General features: G+C 37.5%; 2 protein-coding genes across 7 annotated transcripts in view; one reads left to right on the top strand and one right to left on the bottom strand.

The window, feature by feature from the left end:
* Positions 1 to 28: 28 nt before the first annotated feature.
* atp6v1d (ATPase H+ transporting V1 subunit D) overlaps positions 29 to 22409 on the top strand; it is a 159591-nt gene continuing 137210 nt past the window's right edge. The window contains exons 1-9 of one of the 2 annotated variants that reach the window (XR_013199867.1): positions 29 to 267; positions 1012 to 1129; positions 1235 to 1314; positions 1410 to 1477; positions 2722 to 2766; positions 2857 to 2960; positions 3056 to 3122; positions 3854 to 3932; positions 8861 to 9122. Coding sequence is in view for 1 of the 2 variants with exons in the window: in XM_077219530.1 (XP_077075645.1) it covers positions 227 to 267; positions 1012 to 1129; positions 1235 to 1314; positions 1410 to 1477; positions 2722 to 2766; positions 2857 to 2960; positions 3056 to 3122; positions 3854 to 3932; positions 8861 to 9005 (747 nt within the window). In the remaining variant the exon portion in view is untranslated. Of the gene's footprint in view, positions 268 to 1011; positions 1130 to 1234; positions 1315 to 1409; positions 1478 to 2721; positions 2767 to 2856; positions 2961 to 3055; positions 3123 to 3853; positions 3933 to 8860; positions 9468 to 22409 lie in introns of those variants that run through there. The other variant, XM_077219530.1, reaches the window with a different exon arrangement.
* The window catches only part of pals1b (protein associated with LIN7 1, MAGUK p55 family member b), a 55404-nt gene continuing 43674 nt past the window's right edge, over positions 10680 to 22409 (bottom strand). For 3 of the 5 annotated variants that reach the window (XM_077219492.1, XM_077219491.1, XM_077219493.1), the window contains exons 13-14: positions 12563 to 12685; positions 10680 to 10975 (exon numbers count right to left, since the gene is read on the bottom strand). In XM_077219492.1, the coding sequence (XP_077075607.1) occupies positions 10799 to 10975; positions 12563 to 12685 (300 nt within the window). In that variant the 3' untranslated portion in view covers positions 10680 to 10798. Of the gene's footprint in view, positions 10976 to 12562; positions 12686 to 14467; positions 16812 to 21539; positions 21988 to 22409 lie in introns of those variants that run through there. The other 2 variants (XM_077219489.1, XM_077219490.1) reach the window with 2 other exon arrangements.

Below are 22409 nucleotides of genomic sequence, written 5' to 3'. Positions count from 1 at the left end.
GCCGCTACACGCACGGAAGTGACGCGACCAATCGCCGCGTTCGGGAGGAATCACATGACCTCCAGTCAGCTGATCATCAAATCCTGCGTCCTGTAGCTCGGGTCATAGCGATGGTATTATTATAATCATTTAATCGTGATATTAAATTAACGGACACTATATTTGAACGATTTCATCAGCAAAGCGTTTCAGTAGTTTGATATAGTGTTTAAATTAAAGAAGAAAGATGTCGGGAAAAGAACGGATCGACGTATTTCCCTCTAGAATGTGAGTATGAGGCTCGTGACGTCAAATCAGATTCAGTAATTTCAATCGTGCATGAAAACAATTGAGTGACAGCATCTGATAAATACATATTTTATTAGTTAATGGTTTTTTATATAATGTCAAAGCATGAACTAAGATAATATTGAATGCCCTGGAGTCGTGCTAGGATTTATGATTTATGAATTTATCAAAGATGAAGAGTCACAGAAAGCGTGCATATTACGCAAAATGTATATTTTATTACTAAAACAGCAATAATAATATAGATTTTAAAACTGATTGTACATTATCAGTGTACGATATATCATTAAGCAGATACCGTTTGTCTGCTGAATATCATATAACTCTTTATGATGGATTACAATATTTTAGACGTTTTTTTGGATTCATATACATAATGTGAAACTAAATTGTGTTGTAATTTCGAGTGGACTCAGAAGAGGAAGTGATATTATTCACAGTCATGTGAGCCCTCCATTGCTTGACAGTCTACGGACCATAACTAAGAGATACTGGGGGAAAAAAACTTAAAATACATAGTAAACATAATAGTTGTAATCTACAATAGCAGGATATATTCAGTTAATCATACAAAACGCTGAAATGCTATGAAATGCTAAAATGTGCATTTTTATAAAGTAAAATAAAACCGAATGCTCAAATTGTCTTAAATGTTTCCTAATAATCATAGCTTCTTTGTATATATATTATTATGTTTTATTTATTTTATTTTCATTGCGTCAGGGCTCAGACCATTATGAAAGCCCGACTGAAAGGAGCTCAAACTGGCCGTAGTTTGCTGAAGAAGAAAGCTGATGCTCTGTCCATGCGATTTCGCCAAATTCTTAGAAAAATAATCGAGGTATAACATCATCATACATATGCCTTTATTCTAGATATCTGTACTTGTTTATTTGCAGTCTTGTGTGTTATTTGAGGTTTTTGAAACTACGTTTGAACCTTCCAGACTAAGACTCTGATGGGAGAGGTGATGAGGGAAGCTGCCTTCTCATTGGCTGAGGCCAAGTTTGCTGCTGGTGACTTCAGGTAGATAAAACTGTCATTAAAGCAACGCTTTCATAATGTCTTGAGAGGATGAGTTTAACACCAGAATCTCACCGAATGTGTTTGAATCCTGTCAGTACTACAGTCATTCAGAATGTGAACAAGGCCCAGGTGAAGGTCAGAGCAAAAAGGGACAATGTTGCAGGTTTGTTGATCTATCTATCTATCTATCTATCTATCTATCTATCTATCTATCTATCTATCTATCTATCTATCTATCTATCTATCTATCTATCTATCTATCTATCTATGGCTCTGTAAACGCTGCTCTGTCTGACAGCACTGCGAGTTTGAGTCGCTTATAACGTGCATTTGAAAAGCAACACACGTCAAACATCTTTCCAAACATGAGAAGCATTTGTGAACCTTTTGTCCGACAAAAGACTAAGACAACATTTAATAACATGCTTTTACTCCAAACTCACTTCATGAGGACAGTTGAGCTCATCCTTCTGTCAGATGATGTGCTTCTTATTCAGAATAAGGCAGTCGTGTGTTTATTAGTCATGTTTAATATATCAAAGCAATCTTCTGTTTATTCATGGGTAAACAAGCTTATAAATCATACAGAATTAGTTTTTTTGGAAATGTAAAAATGCAGACAGTTGTGTGTGAGGTGTAGGTTCAGGGGTCGGGTTAGTGTAAGGGGAGAGAATATACAGTTTGTACAGTATAAAAACCATTAAGTCTATGGAGAGTCCCCACAAACATAGTAAACCAGACGTGTGTGTGTGTGTGTGTGTGTGTGTGTGTGTGTGTGTGTGTGTGTGAGAGAGAGAGAGAGAGAGAGAGAGACGCCCTCTGGTGTTCAGTGTGTGTGTGTGTGTGTGTGTCTGTGTCTGTGTGTGTATGTGTGTGTGTATGTGTGTGTGTGTGTGTGTGTCTGTCTGTCTGTGTCTGTGTGTGTGTGTGTGTTTGTGTTTGTGTGTGTGTGAGACGCTCTCTGGTGTTCAGATAGACAAGTTAACAAAGCCGAGATGCAGAACATCTGACAATCACACTTGTAAATGTTATGCTGTTTTTGACCAATGACCTCATATACAGCTGTTTGCCTCTTCTTTTAATCTTCAAACAGTGTTTCCAAAAACAGTACTTTCCAGCTCTTTTTAATGAGCTCATCCACAGTTTTCATCAAATCCTCTAGCTACTCCCTAATAATAGCATGGTGTGTTTTGAAACACGTATCGCATGTTGAAGGCCAGAGAAGAGATTACTATTGTTATGCAGGTGCAGGCTCATGGGAAGCTCAGACATACAGCGTAAAACACTCATATATATCTGAAATGTACTATACAATCTGTCTCTCTCTCATTCTATCTATCTAATCTCATTCAAATATAAAGAATGGTCAGATACCTTCTTTCCGTTCTCATCCGCATGTGTTCTCAGGAGTCACTCTTCCGGTGTTTGAGCATTACCACGAGGGAGGAGACAGTAAGAATCCCGTTCCCTTCATGTTTTAATAGAAAATACCTGTGGGAAAAGTCTTGATCATCATCATCAGAGTGATTTTGTTGTCTGTAGGTTATGAGCTGACTGGTCTGGCCAGAGGTGGAGAACAGCTGTCTCGTCTGAAGAGAAACTACGCTAAAGCAGTGGAGCTCCTCGTAGAGCTGGCCTCGCTGCAGGTCCAGTCGCTGCTACAGATGAATATCCATATCAGAGAAATCTCAGTCTTTTCAAGGTTTTTAATCAGTGTCTTCTGTGATTCATTCACATACAGACATCTTTTGTGACGCTGGACGAGGCCATCAAGATCACAAACCGCCGTGTGAACGCCATCGAGCACGGTGAGGTCATCCTCTGAACGACAATAAACAATCAGGCTTTGTTTTAAAAAGGATTTTTCTTTGTAGGACCTATCAGGTTGAGGAGAGTTTCCCTGATATGATTGTAAAGTGCTTTGGGTTGTACATATGAAAGCGCTATATAAATGCCTCATTCATTCATTCATTATGCCCTTTTACAGCGTCTTGGTTTTGTTTTTAGGCTCTACTAGAACAGGTTTTCATGCTTAAATGTTCAAAAACACATTATTTTTCTCATATTCTCCATTGTTGCAGCTCTTCTCTTCCCAGTCTGTCAGTAACGCACTGTTTCCCGAAAGCTTCGTTAGCCAACTATGATCGCAAGTTCTGTCGTTATCAGCAGTTCAACGAGTCTGTGTTTCCTGAAACTATAGTTCCAACAAACATTCACAAACAGCATCTCAAAGTGTGTGTTTGGAAGACAGCTCTCGTGCGGTGATTAGAAGCAGATGCCCATAACGTTATCCAAATCAAGTAATCAGTCGATTATATTATTAATATTCAGAGTAATATTAGAGTAGTATTCAGATATTTTTTTAGAAAACTCAAGACTAAAATGGAGGCGTTTCAGAAACACTGATGTAGAGAATAACTGCCGCTGGAGGGACTTTGTGCTCAAACTGCAACATTACACACTAAAGAGAGATGAACATGGGAAAAAGCATAATAAAAAACAACTAGATCATGTGATGCTTATGTGTTTTTCCTCTCAGTGATTATTCCCAGGATCGAGCGCACACTCACGTACATCATTACGGAGCTGGATGAACGGGAGCGAGAGGAATTCTACAGGTGAGAGGTTATCTGATGATTATATGCACACAAATAACCCGTAGATTAGGATGCATGTCATCACCAGATGAACTGGATAATATTCTGATTATTCCAAACCAATCTGACCTCTGACTTATAATGCTGCCAGAATCATACACTGTTCGTTCGTTGGCCTGAGGAGAACTGAGCGACTTCACAATAATTTTTTCTCCATTCTGTCACTGTCGCCTTTTCCACCTTTGTTGCCATTGGCTTGGCTTGCTTAGATGGGGACATTAAATGTAACATTTAATTTAATATTCAAAAATAATATTGATATGCCTGCATTGACACTATTAAACAAGTACTGGACTAAGCTGGACGATGACATCACAGTTTACTTCAGAGCGGCTAAATATATATATATAAATGAACTAAAAACATTACTGAACTTACTTAAGCTGGACTGTGATGCTATATTCTTCTGGAAATTTTATTTTATTGCATTAATTTCCCGTATAAACAATCTGTATTGTAAAAAGCACTATATACATAAAGATATACATTACAAAACACCTTAATTGATACAAATGAAATTTCATGAAATAGAGCTGAAATAATTCAATAGGAAAAAGGGAAGCATGTAAACACTGAATCTTCTCAATCAGATTCAGAATGACCTTGCACACGTGCACAATACTGCGATGCGTGTCCCTTTAATAATGAGATCTCTATTTACACTCACCTAAAGGATTATTAGGAACACCTGTTCAATTTCTCATTGATGCAATTATCTAATCAACCAATCACATGGCAGTTGCTTCAACGCATTTAGGGGTGTGGTCCTGGTCAAGACAATCTCCTGAACTCCAAACTGAATGTCAGAATGGGAAAGAAAGGTGATTTAAACAGTTTTGAGCGTGGCATGGTTGTTGGTGCCAGACGGGCCGGTCTAAGTATTTCACAATCTGCTCAGTTACTGGGATTTTCACACACAACCATTTTTAGGGTTTACAAAGAATGGTGTGAAAAGGGAAAAACATTCAGTATGCGGCAGTCCTGTGGGCGAAAATGCCTTGTTGATGCTAGAGGTCAGAGGAGAATGGGCCGACTGATTCAAGCTGATAGAAGAGGAACTTTGACTGAAATAACCACTCGTTACAACCGAGGTATGCAGCAAAGCATTTGTGAAGCCACAACACGCACAACCTTGAGGCGGATGGGCTACAACAGCAGAAGACCCCACCGGGTACCACTCATCTCCACTACAAATAGGAAAAAGAGGCTACAATTTGCAAGAGTTCGCCAAAATTGGACAGTTGAAGACTGGAAAAATGTTGCCTGGTCTGATGAGTCTCGATTTCTGTTGAGACATTCACAGACCTGCCAACCTGTACGCATTTTGCGTAGCGGATACACATTTTGACCTCAAAGTACGGTGGTACGATTTGTCACTCTAAACTACGCAAAAACCTGGTGATGCTTCTGTGCACGCGCAGTCCTCAAATCAAGCAACAGCAAAAGAAGCGGAGTTCGACCAATCATAGCGCTGGGTTCATTCCCCAAATAGCAAGCGGGGATGATTGACAGATGCGTAAGGCCTATCATTAAAAAGAGACTGAAAATCGGCAGCAATAAAGAATCCCGCTCGATCCTCTTCCACTCCCGCGGCCCGCAGTCTGACTGAGTTCATCAGCGAGGACAGTACAGTAGTCACAGCACTTCTGACTCCTGAAGCTAAACGGGCTGGGGTGGATGTGGAAAGTTGAAATATTGTTTTTAGTTTACTTAATCTGGATTCGATGATCATACGGGACTGATCGCATGGATTAAAATACTCCTTCATTCATGGTCACTCAGATCAGAGGAAAACATCATTCAGACATGCAAATTATAAAATGCTTAAGTATGCATTTTAAATCTAAATGAACAATAAATCTAAATAAAATTAAAATCACTATGGCTTAGTGATTATGAAAGTTTTGTAATTTGTGGATTACTGATAAGCACGAGTCTGGAGAAACAGGCGTTTATTCATTCCCAGTGTTGAGAAACGTAGTCTGGATGTGTTATGTTATTGTGTTGTTAATAACTAAAGTACCTAATTATGTTACATAATTATTTTGTATGAATACTAGCGTATTAGTTACTAATGGATTAAAAAGTACCGTTGTATCAGTGCTGCGCGAGCTCTCTCTCACAAACACAGACCGCGCGCACAGAGAGAAGATAATTGTAAATTGACGGGTCTAAGTTTAAATTTTGTTTTAGGTTGTGTTTTTTTCTGTCAAAATGTCAGAAAGCATTTTGTATTATCCATCCGTGTTTTTAAAATTCGTTAAACGACAGACGTTTTACTGTTAACACTGCCCCATATTTCGGATTCATCTAAACTTATATACTTGATATTCTTTTTCGAATAAGTGATTCGTTTTGCTATTATTGGACTCCTGTCTATTCATTGTCAGCTATTTTCTATAAATATGTTTGTATTGGCTAATGTTTATTCAGCTAATGCGTGTCCTGTTTAAAACGTGCAATGTTCAAATGCAAAGACAGCACGTCACAAATAAAAGTCCTTTTTTCTGTGTGATTTAGTATCATATTTGGATATCGGAATAATAAATTAAGTAGCCTATATTAAATGTACACATCTATTTTTTTGTTGTTTTTTACTGTTTTCTAGGGGTTTCTTAATTTTAGACTAGTTATTAATCATGAATACCCCCCCCCCCCCTCCGCTGATGGTACGCAAAAAATATTTTCAAGGTTGGCAGGTCTGCATTCAGATGGTAGAGTCAGAATTTGGCGTAAACAGAATGAGAACATGGATCCATCATGCCTGGTTACCACTGTGCAGGCTGGTGGTGGTGGTGTAATGGTGTGGGGGATGTTTTCTCGGCACACTTTAGGCCCCTTAGTGCCAATTGGGCATCGTTTAAATGCCACGGCCTACCTGAGCATTGTTTCTGACCATGTCCATCCCTTTATGGCCACCATGTACCCATCCTCTGATGGCTACTTCCAGCAGGATAATGCACCATGTCACAAAGCTCGAATCATTTCAAATTGGTTTCTTGAACATAACAATGAGTTCACTGTACTAAAATGGCCCCCACAGTCACCAGATCTCAACCCAATAGAGCATCTTTGGGATGTGGTGGAACGGGAGCTTCGTGCCCTGGATGTGCATCCCACAAATCTCCATCAACTGCAAGATGCTATCCTATCAATATGGGCCAACATTTCTAAAGAATGCTTTCAGCACCTTGTTGAATCACTGCCACATAGTATTAAGGCAGTTCTGAGACGAAAGGGGGTCAAACACAGTATTAGTATGGTGTTCCTAATAACCCTTTAGGTGAGTGTATATACGCTTTACTTCATACGGACATGCATGTTTATTTATGTCTTATGAAATCTTCTAAACATTAGCAAATCATCACTGATTCAGAGTGTGTATAAAACAGCCAAAGTCACGTGATTTCAGTAAACAAAGCTTCGTTATATCATAACTGTTTTGAAACGGATCAAAATTTCAATGGTTTGCCACTAGGGCCCGATGATCTCTGTGAACCATGAACCAGTGGTTTTATCTGATCTCGGATCAGTTTTATAAATTTGTAGAATTTTTAATGGCACATTTCTATAATAAAAAGCAAGGGTTAAAGTTAATAGTGTGTTTATTGGCCGGATTAACCAAGCTCTCCATAAAACGAATAAACCAAGCCTACAAATTAATAAAATATCACATATAATACAGACTCTTGATATTAATGTATTTGATTTGTTAATTTTGCAAAACATTTGCGATTGGTTTGTACCAGGTGTTTTTATGCATATTTTGTCTGAATTTTTGTTGCATTTAGAAGAAATGAATCTTTTTGAAAATGAATCAATTGAACCAACTGCTTCGCAAAATGATTCACTGTTTCGAAACGCCACACTGATCAAAACAGTGAATCATTTTGCGAAGCAGTTGGTTCAATTGATTCAGTTTCAAAAAGATTCATTTCTTCTATCACTAGAAACTGAATATTTACTAAACTTTAAAAAGAAAAAGCTTTTCTGACATAGTCGGCTTTTCTTTTAATATGTCATAAAGGCAAAAATGAGAAATATATATTTAAGGTATTTCCAGTGGCATTATTGCGGTGGCTTTCTCAGGTTCTGAACGTGTGTGAGGGAGTTTAATTCAGAATACATATAATGCTCAAGTCGATGAAAATGTCAATCAAATAGCAAAATTTAGGGTTCACAAAAACAGAACTTTCAGAATCTCAAATCGGATTAGATTAATTCGGATGGACAAAAATGAGTGCATGTAAACATATGAATGTTTCATATGTATGCTACATTATCGTGTTTATATTTACATATACAATCAGACCAAAAATTATTCGGACAATTAAAAAAAAAAAAAATGTACTAGTGGGTGCAGCACACTATATAGTTCATTAATGTAAGTGAGGATAGAAAATAAAGTAAACTGTGACATATTATACCCAAAAATTCTACCAGTAAATTCATACAATTTTGGGACCAAATATTCTTCAGACACTTTGAGCTGATCATGTTTTGCTGAAGTGTTTTTTCTGTATTTGCTAATGCAACCTTTTTAAAACACAGACTGAACATTTGTTGACCTAAATATGTATTATCTAATTGTGTAGTTAAATTTACCAGCTGACAGATATTCAACATAATTCATTTGTGAGAGTCTAATAGAAGGATGGACCAAACCAGTGAAATATCAACTGATTTGATAACTCTGAGTTCGTCATATTTTATTACCATTTTCTACACTATAGCGAATAAACTGATAATGTGAGAAATGTTGACGGTGTCTGAATAAATTTTGGTTTGACTGTATACGTGTGTGTGTGTGTATAGAATGCCTTTAGCAGCCCAAATCAAACATTGAGTCAAAAAGATGTTGAGAATAACCAGCAACCCTTTAATCTCAGGCTGAAGAAGATCCAGGAGAAGAAGAAGCAGCTCCGCGAGAGGACGGAGAAGGAGATCGCCCTGCGTTTGGCAGCGTTGGGACCGATCTCAGAGCCCTCCAACATGCTGTCCGAAGAGGCCGACGAGGACATGCTGTTCGAATGAGCCCACAAACATCATATTTATTCTTCATTCTGTGTGCCTGTAAGGCTGAGCTTTACATGTCTCGTGAAAAGAGGAAGCTCTCGTTTTGTGTATATGTTGGTGCTGTGTCACTTTTTTGTTTAGGGTGAATAGAATATAAAAAAATGAGCAGGTCTGAATCCAGAAACTGGTTATCTAGCGTAATGGCTTTTATGTTTGAACAGAAACCTGTAAAATACAGTTTAAAGTGTATAAATGAATTCAAGTGATCATTCCATGGAGTTGTGCACATTTTCTGACACTCGGTCTGGTTCCAGTCTTGTTGCATGCATGTGTGAAACCAGTGCGATCTACTTTATGATGATGTTGACACAATCCCTGACTAACATCAGCCCAGATTCTTCTTCAAGCCCAGTCTCTTCCGTGCAAGTGTGTACTTACAGCTCCTGTGAATTAAATTTCAATAAATATTGTAAATGGTCATTTGCGGTTGATTATTTTGCATGATGTTCACTGTCGAGGTGCTGAGATTTCACAGCCTTTTATGCCTCTGCAATATTTCACATTATTAGGCCACTTTTATTAGGATGGACCCGCTTTTGCCTTCAGAACTGCCTTCATTTCAGAGTCAGAGATTCAACAAAGGTGCTGGAAACATTCCTCTGAGATTTTGCTCCATATTGTCATGATCGCTTCACACAGTTTCTGCAGATTTGTCCATAATGTGAATCTCTCGCTCCTCCACATCTCAAAGCTGATCTACTGGACTGAGATCTGGAGACTGTGGAGACGTTGGAGTTTAGAGAACGTTCCCTTAAACTGAGTTGCAAATGCATATTGACAAAAAAATTGACCAAACTTTTTTTTACTACAAGGGTGAAAATTCAAGCTTGATTCACGGCCGAAGGCAAATGTTGCGTTGTAGTCAACAATACCATTGAACTACATTACCTTTTTTATTTGACTTAAAAACAATTTTAACATTAGTTTTGGCTTGTGTTCTGTCAAATTATATATTCAACAACGTCATTAATACGTCACTTTACTGATAAGAACATGGAAACAAGACTTTGAAAAATGAAAATTCTTTCGTCATTTACTGAGTTTCTTTCTTCTGCTGAACACAATTATTTTGAAGCATGTCAGTAACCAAACAGTTCATAGTATTTTTTTCCTACTATGGAAGTCAATGGGATCCATCAACTGTCCGATTACTGATATTCTTCTAAATATCTTCCTTTGTGTTTAGCAGAAGAAAGAATTTTCATTTAAAACTCTATGAAACTGCTCACAAATATGGACTAAGAAATAGTTTCATATGCATCTAAGTTAAAAACATATTTCTATGCTTTTTATTAAAGTTATGGAAATGTTACAGGTCAAATACCAGAAACACAAAATATGATAATAAAACAACAATGCAGAAATCAAGAAAACTTATGGAAAAGTCCCTATTGCAGCATCTCGGTCATGTTTGAAATGGAAAACTAACACGATTTCTAGTATACTACATGTGTGTATGCCATGACCCATGATGACCTCAGTATGGTTAACTAAGAGAATGATATAGTAATCTAATCTCACAAATTAGATTAATTCGACTTTTAATTCTAATTTTGGGTAACAATCACACAAAAGATTGCATATGGTGCATAATATGCATACCGCAAAAAAAAGTATGTGTTTTATAGTTTTATCGTAGGCCATTTTGAATATACACATTGGCTCCAAACAAGAAACAACCATCCTAATTATAACATTTCTAGCCTTGAACACTGAAAATGCATCATATTTCCCAATAAACGCGTTTTACTTTAGCTGACCCAGGCAGAAGGGACCCACTGGGGCTCGAGGTCCAGTTTATCAATGATCCGCAGAAGCTCAGAGACGGTTTTCTCCTGCTCAGTGTTCATGATGACGGCATCAAACAAGTGCCCGTAGTTGTGCTCCATCTCACGGGCTTTCTCCAGCGTCTCTCTCGCGTCCTCCGGCTGGACACATGACAGGGAAGAAAATAAAACACTTCATGAGTATTGTTTGTCAAAATCTATGAAAGAGAGTTTTTTTTCATTAGACACACATACATGCAAAACCGGTCATCTAGCAGTCAAAGGTTTGGACACACTAATAAGGTCCCATTAGTTAAAACATTGAGAAATACATTTGTTACAGTATTAATCTTTGTTATCAATAGTTAACACAAATACAACTGTTCATTGTTAGTTCATGTCAAGTCCATTAAATAATAATAATAACAGATGCAACTTTTGATAATTAAGAATAATACATGATTTAAATATTCCTCATTTTAAGTTTATGTTAAGTAAAGTAGTTAACTAAATGAAACCTTATTGTAAAGGTTTACCAACTAAACAAATTCTCATGATCTGAACCCTCTCGTTTTTTTAGTATTATTGCATCAGAATGGTACGAAACTTGGTAAAGGTTTCATGGACATGATTCAAAAAGGTTAAATGGTCCTGAAAAAAGTCATACTTTAGTGTACTATTAGCGGTCAAAAATGAAAAACGAATTTCATCTAGTGGAAGCGTTTGGTACTGCTGCTAAACTAAATCTTACTGAAAGTTCATTTTTTGAGATATCAAGATTAAATTTGGAGCACAAATTGCTTAGATTTATGGCTTTGATTTTCCTCACAGTTTTAGAGTAAAAATGTGTTTTGGGAAATATATGTTTCATATAAAATTTAAAAGCATTTTTGTGCATTTTTTCAACCTTTTTTTTTTACTTCAACAATAATCTGCCAAGTGTCGTCTTTAAAAGAAACCAAACTTAAGTGAGTGCTCCAAAGCATTCAAGATTTACCACAGTTTAAGTTGGAAATGTTATTTTCAGGGCTATGCTCAAAAAGTGATTAATTGAATCATAACTATTCCATAAATATAATTTAATACCATAAAATGCCTTAAAAATACAAAATGATACATAAAATAAAAAAAACATTATTGAAATACAGCACATAAATTTCATCCCAGAGGGTTAAAAGCATGTTTTATGTTTTTAAAAAAAAGGCTCCTGCTGAAATGCTCGAAATTATTATTCAAGACAAAAATAAAAATGTTCCTACACATGCATTTTTTTTTAGAAAATTATTTTTAAAAGGAGGATTTGGATCAGATGGTGAAGTGTCCATCATACATGTGAATCTGTTCATTTGTATTTAAAAAGCATCCCAGGGTGCACCATTTATATTTGTGTAACCTATTTTGACCACTACATAATTACTATTTTTTTTTTTAAACTTCACTATTAAGTTGTTAATAATGACCCACACTCTTAAAAATAAGGTTCTCTATTGGATGGTTCCATGAAGAATCTTGAACATTCATTGAAACTTTCTATTCAACACAATTTTCTTTAGATTATTAAAATGTTCCTCATGTTCTTTTAAGAAGTGATCACTGAAAGGTTCTTTGAGAAACGAAAGATGGTTCTTCTATGGCATCACTGCGAAAACCCTTCTGGAACCTTTAGTTTTATGAAGAGATTTGAGTAAATGTGTTAAACGTTTGACTGCTAGCGTAAATGATCTGGAAAAAAAAGTTTAACATGAAGACCATGTGTTTCTTCACTCCTCTGGCCAGCAGGGTAGAGAATCGCTCCTGAGGAGGAAGAGGAGGAGCAGGCCTGATGAAGATGATGTACGGTTTAAGATCTGAGGAACATAGCGCTCGCAGAGACTATGAAATATAAAACACAAACAAGTGAAATGTAAACCAGAGAACAAAACAAGCCAAATACACATGCTGGTCTAAATAATTCAATGTGCTCAATATATTGTAACGGTTACTACAGTTCAATATGAATTTGTTTTTCAAACTAAAATAAATCTGCAACAAAGCTTTTCTAGATAATTTTGTGCCTCAATAACTTTAAATTGCAGATGAAAAATCCATCACTATATAAAACAAAATGCACCATTAAAGATTTTTTGCAGCAGGTTATTAAAGGGATAGTTCACAAAAAAAGAAGTCTGTGATTAAATTGCTCTCCCTCATGTCGTTACAAACCCGTAAGACTTTTGTTCATCTTCAGAAGCACAAATGAAGATCTTTATGATGAAATCTGAGTTTTCTGTTCCTCCATTGACAGCTACACAACTACCACTTTCTCAAAAAGTTCATAGAGATCGTAAAATTATGAATTGAGAGGTTTAGTCCAATATTTTCTGGAGAGACTTGATCGCTTTATATGACTATCAGATTGAATTTAGGCTTTTATTCACATATAAAAAATAATTAATTAGTTTTGACGTAATAATTTTAGTTTTCACATTAGTTATGACGAACGGAAGCTTAAGCATGTTCGCTTGACGTGTGAGAACCAATGAGGTTCATTCTCGTGTGTTACGTATTCTGTTTATGTTCACTGATCAGTGTTTATATGAAAATAAAAGACTCCGTTAAATCTGTTCATTATATAATGTGATCGTGTCTCTTCAGACCATTTGGACTAAACCGATCGATTCATATGGATTAGTTTTACAATCTCTTTATGAACTTTTTGAAGCGTCAAAGTGGTAGTTGTGTAGCTGTCAATGGAGGGACAGAAAGCTCTCAGATTTCATCATAAAGATCTTCGTTTGTGTTCTGAAGATGAACAAGTCTTACGGGTTTTGAACGACATGAGTAATTAATGATTAATTAATTAATTTTTATTTTCAGGTGAACTATCCCTTTAACTCAGTCATAGTCAATTATATAGCGTTTTAAATCAAGGTTGTGAAAATACCTACCTACCTGGCAGGTTTTCCTTAAGTATCTCCAAAACATAATTATTTTACTGAGAACTAAAGAAGACCAAACTGCATTTGTTTTTTTTAAAATTGGAGATCAAAGAAGTTTTGGAATGAGTACACAAATTTGACTTAAATCAACAAATACCAATGGCCTTTAAAATATACGAGCAATTTCATAATACATAAATTCTGTCATAATGTGTGCTCTACCTACAGCTAAGTCGGAATTAAAATGGGAAAAGTACAAAACGAGCTGTTCATGATGATGAATCTTGAATGGCAAAACAAACCGTACATAATAACATAATTCTTCTTCTTAAAGCCAAAGTTTGTAATTTTTGTGCCACTAACGTCAAACAGAACTGCAAAACTTCTGATCAATTTCTACTTTTATTATAGTTAACCAAAACTGAAATCTTGGTAATGGAAATAAAATAAAACGTAAAAATCCTTGAACCACATTTTATCTAGTTGCCTAGGCATTTCTCACTTTCATTTAGTTAAACTAAAATTGAAACTAAAAAAAACTAAAATTAAAAAAAATAATAAATTTACAGTCAATTTATAGTAACTTATAAATCAAGCACATTGAACTGTGATACAATGTACAAAAAGACTCTTTGTCTATACTAGTAAACATTTCTTTTGAAAATGAATATTGGATTTTAGCAGTGCCCATGCATGGACTGTATCATAAATACAACAAGAAAAACAAGAGACTATATCGTTTTAATTGTATTTAATACAGTCATACCTATACAACCAGTTCATACAAAGTGAAAAAATGGTCATTAAAGGCCAAAAAAACACCAAACATGCAACATGTCTACGAATCTTCCACGTGTCCTTCTATGTGCCATTTCCTGAAGCAATTACGTGACGAAACGAAGCACAATGCCACCTTGCAGTGGGAGCAGTATATGGGAGTCTTGACTTTATTTCCTAGTAGTTTGCACATGACACACAATCTCCTCCCATGCGAAGCATCTGAACCGAAATACTCCGGATAGCATTGCTCCGTCTGTGCGGGCGAGGGTGGGAGAGACGACTCTGTGTCGGATGGCGAGTACATGTTCGATTCGACAGGGCTGGAAGGCACATGTGCCGACTTTCTTAGGGACTCTTTGGATGCAGATGTCCAGGGATCTTTGGCAGCAGCTGAAGAAGTATTTTTGCCTCGGCCAAAACTTGCCAACTCTGACACAAGTGCTTCCCTGAAAAATGTATGGGTGAGAGGGGTCTTGTTCTGAGCTTTCGCCAAATGTTGGTGGAGGATGAAACTGTTGACCACTGCGATGTCGAGAAAATGGAAGAAGAAGGCCTTGTACCAATTTGTGGACTTGTGGAGGACATTATAATACTCTAAAAGGCAATCCGAGAGATCAACACCTCCCATATACTTGCTGTAGTCCTTCACAGCTGATGGAACAGGGATTGGACGTGTTTTCCACACACCATCGACACCCTTGGTGTTTCTGGTGACTGTATCCTCCGTGAAAGCCTTGTGAATTGTTGAACACATGAGGACTTCTCTCATGTCCATCCATTTGACAAACAGAAGAGGACCTTGTCGACACCAGCGGATGGATCCTCTTTCAGATCTTTCGTTTAGGTCGTTGGTCTCTGGTAAACTGGAGGTTTGACGCAAAGTGCCACAAGCTAGAATACCGTTTTGCAATAAATCCAAGAAAAGAGTCGGGGTGGTGTAGAAGTTGTCTGTGTATAACCTATAACCTTTGCCGAGGTCTTTGTGATCCAGGAGTCTCATTACCGAATCGTACCCGACGCCTTTACACAATGAAGTAGAAGTCTTTCCTTCATACACGAAGAAATTCCAGGTGTACCCGCACGAATCGGCAAGAACGAAGAGTTTGTAACCGCATTTAGTTGGTTTGTCATACATGCGTTGCTTTGGTCCAATCCTTGCTTTGGTAGTGACAATTCTCTCATCCACCGAAATCTCTCTGTTGGGGTGAAAGTGTTTCTTACACGCTGAAAGAACATCTGTATACAAGGGCTTGATTTTGAGCAGTCTGTCATAACCAGGGGTGCCTTTCTTTTTGTTGTTATTCTCATCTTCCTGAAGATCGCAAAGGTGAAGATTCCAGGAGATGGCCTGAAATCTTGCTTGGGACATGACGGATTGTGGGTAGGGGAAATTGTACATTCGCTTTTGAGTCCAGTAGTCCGCAATAGACTTCACTTTCACTAGACCCATGTAGACTACTAACGCCACATACGAGTAAAACTCGGCTACGGTTAGAGGTACCCAGGTACTTCTTTCTAGCTTCTTTCCAGCTTTTGCCCTCTTTTCGGCATTGCTATTGGTGTTTCTGATAATTGTCTTGATGGTAGAGCTGGTGAAAAACAATTGGAACAACTGTAAGGGTGTGTACGTTGAGTCCGCCCAGAGCTGCGGACCTGGAGGACGCTTAGGGGAGAAATTCGGTAGTACCGGGTCCTCATCATCATCGTTGATGTCAAGCCACTTATCTGGCTTACTGTCATTTTCTACTTTCGCCCAGGGTAAATCCAAAGCAGATGATGACCTGCCTCTGGCTTGCCTCGGTGAAGAAGTTGCAGCGGGCTTTAATCTCTCTCCGTTAGAAGTCGGTTGAGGGAAAACTTCAGAGGTAGATGCGGGTTCTGGATTGGGTTCGGAGTTGGTGGAGAACGCGGGCTCCAAACTTGATGTTAAGGTGGGATCAGAGATGGCTATGGGAGTCGAATCAGCAGCCGGTGTTAGATAAGCGGGTTCAGAGATAGGTTCAGGTGTGAGGGTGGGTTTTAAAGCATGCTTACGGGGCCGGCCTCTCCGTCGCGGTAAGGTTGGTGCTAGACAAGGGATGGGTTTGGGTTCAAGAGTGGAATTATTAAGGGTTGTGGAAGTTGCTTCAGGGGCAGGTTTAATGGTGGCTTTAGTGGTGGATGTGGTTTCAGAAGATGATTCGGAAGTGGAAACAGTGGGTTTGCCTCGTGGTGAGGTAGGTGTAGGGGGTTTGCATCTCCGTTGTGATTGAGCAGGGGAACTTTCCAGGAGGTGGTTCAAATCTTCCCCAGAATCAGCACTGTAAAACAAAACAAATCCATGACATGTGCATGGACCCACACACTGGTAATAACAACAACAACAGTAAACTAGTATCATGTTTACCACTGTAAAGCTGGACATATGAAAAAGGGCTTGACATTACGCTTGTCTGGGACATGTGGCTTTTTTGAAGGTGAAAGAGAATTTTACTTTCCCAACTGGAAAAGTAGCCTGATTAAAACTTCAGAGACAAAAAAAACTGGGGCAGCATGGAAACTAGAGAATGATTCAGATTTGATTACATTCACTGAAAACAGCGATTTATATTTGTGGTAGCAAGATTGCGCTTTTAAAGACTCCCTGCTGTCTCTTTGTGAGAGACTTTAGTGGAGAAATCTAGGGCTGTCACGATTCCTCGATTAAATTAGAGTACTCGATTTAATAAAAAAATCCTTGGTTGCAATTTCCCTGTGTTGAGTAACTGGCAAAATACCGGAAGTGACACGGACAAGAATCCATGAGCCACATTATTAGACCATATTCTAAGGCTGGATGGATTAAAACCATTTCAAAACCATACTATGGCATAGTGCTTTTGTGAATTCACAAAGACTGCGATTATGTTAAATACATATATGGTCTGCCGGTTTAATATGCGCTTTAATTATTTGCATGCGTGTAGGTTAGGTGCGTCTCAGAGCGGCTCAGTAAATGCTGCTCCACACAATCTGTTATCATTTACTTGCGTGGCGCATCTCAAACTACATCCGTAAATGCTGCGAGTATAGGTTGTTTATAACGTTCATCCAGGAACGCAATGTGCGCCATTTCATCAGAATTGAAAGGTAAATAATTTATAAACATACGTCAACACAGGAGAATACATCAATATGTTTCTAAATATGCAAACAGTTCATCGCAATTTCAAAATAAAAGTCCCCACTCCCTGAGTGTTTTGATGTCCACATATTCTTGTTCAAGAAATCACATGAATGTTTATATTATGTATTTTAACAGTGTTGTTCTATTAAACCATATGGTTACTTTCTTTTGCTACTTTATTTGAACCAACACATATTGCCTCATTGTTATTATACATGTATTTTAAGTCATTTTAAAAGCCTTAGGTTTTTAGGTCTATTTTTATTACCACAAAATTACTCAATAAATCATCAAAATAATTAAAAAATTACTCAAATAGCAAAATAATCGTTAGTGAAAGCCCAAGAGAAATCAAAACAAATGAGCGTGACAGCATAAATAAACTAAAAGAAGAAACGTACTGAGGTAAAGATTCAAAAAGTTGAGTTTATTTATTTATAACACGTCCTGTTAAGGCAAGCAACATAAAACAACCAAGGGAGCTGTTTTGTTGAATATTATCATGACTGCAACAGTTACATTAATTTTATAGTTTAATAAACAAGTAAATATTAAGTCACTTACATTTTAGACATAATATTGACTGTTTTGGTTTCGCAAACTAAAATAGTATTAAACAGTCCACAGCAGAACTATTGTGCATTCTCAAAGCAGCAGTGGCGATTAGGGATGCAACGATTACAGATTTTGTAAGTACGATTATTGTCTGAGAAATAATCACGATTTAACGATTATCACGATTATTATGCATCAATTAATTTCACAACACTATATGTATAATATCACATGAACACCCAACACTAGATTTTAATGTGTTATTTGCCACAACACATTACAAAATTATAAAATGACAAACGATAATCAATCTCTTCCTTTGGAATTAAAGAGAAGTGCTTTGTAAACATCCAGCATTTTTCTTTTAAAAATAACAAATTAAGTCAATGGCTGCAGGGCTAATTGATTGAAATAGATCACAAAATGATTAAGTGTTTAGTTTGTTCTAAATGTATTTTCAACCTGAGGTAGAAAACTTGATAACATGAAAACAATATCTTGTTGGTATTTGACTTAAAAACAAATAAAGGGATAATAAATCCCAATGAAAATAAGAATAAACAAAGTATTTGGCTCTATTGAATTAAATGTAAGCTAAATATTAACTATGTATTTCTTTTAAAAGAAAACAAATATAGTCCAAATGTTATCCACTCCAATATTATTGTACTTATTTTAGTACTCTTTTTTTAATTATTAATCCAAATTTTACATGTGCCTTTAGAAAATCATCTATTATAATCTCATTATTTTGGTTTGTTTGTTTGAAGTTTAAGTAAAAATTATAGAAAGAAACTGAGAACATCTCTCATGCAGTGTTATTAATAACTGAAATGCAGTTAATTGGTAGTCCTAGAAGTCTACACGGCCCTGAACTTATGTTAGTGTTTTACACCGGGCATATTAAAACTACAAAGCCTAACATTTACAGGAGAAAGCAATAGGATATTAGGTTAAATGTTCACTGACTGAAACTCTTGAGAGCACGTCACATTCTGTTTTCCACAGACAACCAAAACATTCCGCTGTTTTTTGTTGTTGTTTTTTTACGTTGCACTGAAAGCTGAAAGTTGCACGCCGCGTTCTCCTTTTCCCAAAGCGCTAGGGCGGTTGCGCTCCGGAGGCGTCTGTCGTTGCTGTTTGGTTCTTGTCACTTGACCTAAGGTGCGCTTGCGGCATTATGAAAAGTAGAGATGTTTTTTATCTCGATGCGGCGCGCACAGGCTTGGAAAAAACGAGCGCGCATTGCGTGCTTCCCTTATGAGCGCGCATTGCGTGCGCCTACATTTGAAATAACGAACTTGAGCGCGCAAAAAACGCGATCTGTGAACAGGCCCTTAAGGCGTTTTTTCGGTGGAAATAGAGCGTCGCTGCTAGTCCCTCTGCCATAGTGGTTGACGAGCACGGCATTAAGCTTGTTTTCGTTTGGTGCAAAAGTTCCTCCGTGCAGAACACTCGGTGTAGCATATCTTTACGATTAATTAACCGTGACGTTTTAAGGCGCGGTTAATTGTGAAATCCGGTAATCGCTGCATCCCTAGTGGCGATTTGTTAATGAATGATTCAACATTTTGAATGAATCGGTTGAATGAATGACTCACTCATTAAATGACTTGGCAGTTTAGTTTCATGTTTAAAAGTATTATTGCATTTTTTCCAACATGTCTTACAAAAATGTAAAACATTAAGCTCATAACATTATTTCTTGCAGTTGTAATTTTACAGTGTAAATTAAATTTTTTTTTTGGTAACAGCCCATAAGTGTCATTATTATTTTATAATTCAATTTATTGATTAAGCCCTTAAAATGAAAGATGACACACACCCTGGTGTAAATATACAAAATCTGCAGATTTAAGTATGTAAAAGATGATAGAACACTGATGGGAATATTGGTTCATCATAAATAATATTTAATTCATACACCCCCCTCCCCCCTGACAAGCACTTAAAGGGTTAGTTCACCCAAAAATGAAAATGATGTCATTAATGACTCACCCTCATGTCGTTCCAAGCCCGTAAGACCTCCATTCATCTTCAGAACACAGTTTAAGATATTTTAGATTTAGTCCGAGAGTTTTCTGTCCCTCCATTGAAAATCTATGTACGGTATACTGTCCTTGTCCAGAAAGGCAATAAAGACATCATCAAAGTAGTCCACGTGACCTCAGGGGGTTAGTTCGAATTTTTTGAAGCATCGAAAATACATTTTGTTCCAAAAATAACAAAAACGATGACTTTATTCAGCATTGTATTCTCTTCCGGTTCTGTTGGGGATCCGCGTTCACGAGTCCGCAGTGACACTGATGACGTAAGGCGCTGCTGACGTGTTATCTGGTGCGTCCGTGTATTCGGGTTCAAATGAATATGTCTGGTTAAAAAAAAAATGCAAGTCACAAGACACTGTGTCGAAATCCTTAGACATGTTTGCAAAAATTTTTTGTTTACAGCGTGCGTCTCCCTCAGACTGTAAACGAAGCTCGGGCGCACCAGATAACACGTCAGCTCGTCTTATGTCAGCGGACTCATGAACGCGGATTGACAACAGAACCGGAAGAGAATACAATGCGGAATAAAGTCGTCGTTTTTGTTATTTTTGGAACAAAATGTATTTTCGATGCTTCAAAAAAATCGAACTAACCCACTGAGGTCACATGGACTACTTTGATGATGTCTTTATTTCCTTTCTGGACAAGGACAGTATACCGTACATAGATTTTCAATGTAGGGACAAAAAGCTCTTGGACTGAATCTAAAATATCTTAAACTGTGTTCCGAAGATGAACTTCGGGTCTTACGGGCTTGGAACGACATGAGGGTGAGTAATTAATGACATAATTTTTATTTTTGGGTGAACTAACCCTTTAAATGTCGAGCCCTTTGAAGTAATAGTCCCAAAAATTAGACCAAAATTAATGGATTTTTATTGAAAAAAAAGAAAAAGAAAAAGTTATAAAATATTTGCATGTTTGTTGATACATCATGCTTCTATGGCTCAAAAGAGAGAATATGAAGCTCATACTTGAAAAAAAAAAAAAACATTTCATTCAAAGGCACAAACTGAGCAAACTGAGTCTAAGTCTGAGTAAGATGATATTTAAATGTTTAGTTTTATGATCAAAGCTCTATAGTTTTTATTGTGGGAGGCAAAACATATAATGCAATTATGCAATGACAAAAATATATCTTGAAACCTTTTTAAATGCAAAAAGATGTTCTGTGTTAATGACCCTTCAGATATTCTGCTGAACCTCCAGAAGAATGCCATCCAGGTTTTGAAAGTAAATCATAGTTACAAAAAAACACAAAAAATGCAAGACTTCCTTACTCACTGTTCCTCCCACAGTTCCTCTTCCCTTCCTGAATCACTGATCCCATCGCTGTCGTGAAAGACAACATCGTGGTCACTGTTGATGTCGCTGTCGCTGTCGACCCAAGGCTGGATGGGTGCAGGATTAAGATTGGGATCACAGGTGGGTTCATGTTTTGGGATGGGTATAGAGGTCAATGGTTCATCAATGCTTGTGGGAATGGGTTGAAAGCTGAGTGTAGTGATGATTTGAGAAGTGGTTGCATGATCAGAAGTGGCTATGGGTGCAAGTTCAGGCAGAGGACTAGGAGTAGTTTTTGAGGTGTGTATTAAGGGGCTGCCTCTCTGTTGTGTCATGGCGGCTGAAGGGAATGTGGATGAGAGTCGCTGCCTCTTTGCATTCGGTGATTCTGAAAACTCAGTGCTTTCTTCCTGTGGAACTGGCCATTCTTCAGGAGCATCCACACTGCAACACAAAACAAACACACTTCATATTAGGGCTGAATGATATTCTGTTTTAGCATCGACATCGCGATGTGCGCATACGCGATAGTCACATCATCGGAAGATGCAATGCAGGGCTCGAGACTAACGGCGTCCTATCGTCCTGGGGACGATAGAAAATGTGTTTAGGACGAACAGAAATATTCTCCAGGACGCCTACAGGACGAAAGAAATTTTTGTATGTGTGTTCATTTATTACTATCTTATTAGACTAACTTACTTAGAAAATGCCAAAATTAACCGACCAAACGCTGACTACAACGGAGCGCGTCTTCTCATGCTGTTACTATAGTTACTATCACTGGCCGCTACTCACCCGGAGACGTGTTCCGCGGTACCGGGTGCATGTGGGTGCATCTATCAAATGACTTAATGACATCGCAA

The sequence above is a fragment of the Siphateles boraxobius genome, unplaced genomic scaffold (assembly GCF_051911475.1).
Source record: "Siphateles boraxobius isolate OS27281-9 unplaced genomic scaffold, OSU_SipBor_1 8, whole genome shotgun sequence".
NCBI classification, from domain to species: Eukaryota; Metazoa; Chordata; class Actinopteri; order Cypriniformes; family Leuciscidae; genus Siphateles; species Siphateles boraxobius.
Note: the sequence above shows the minus strand (reverse complement) of the source record. Positions and strands in the feature narration are given on the sequence as shown.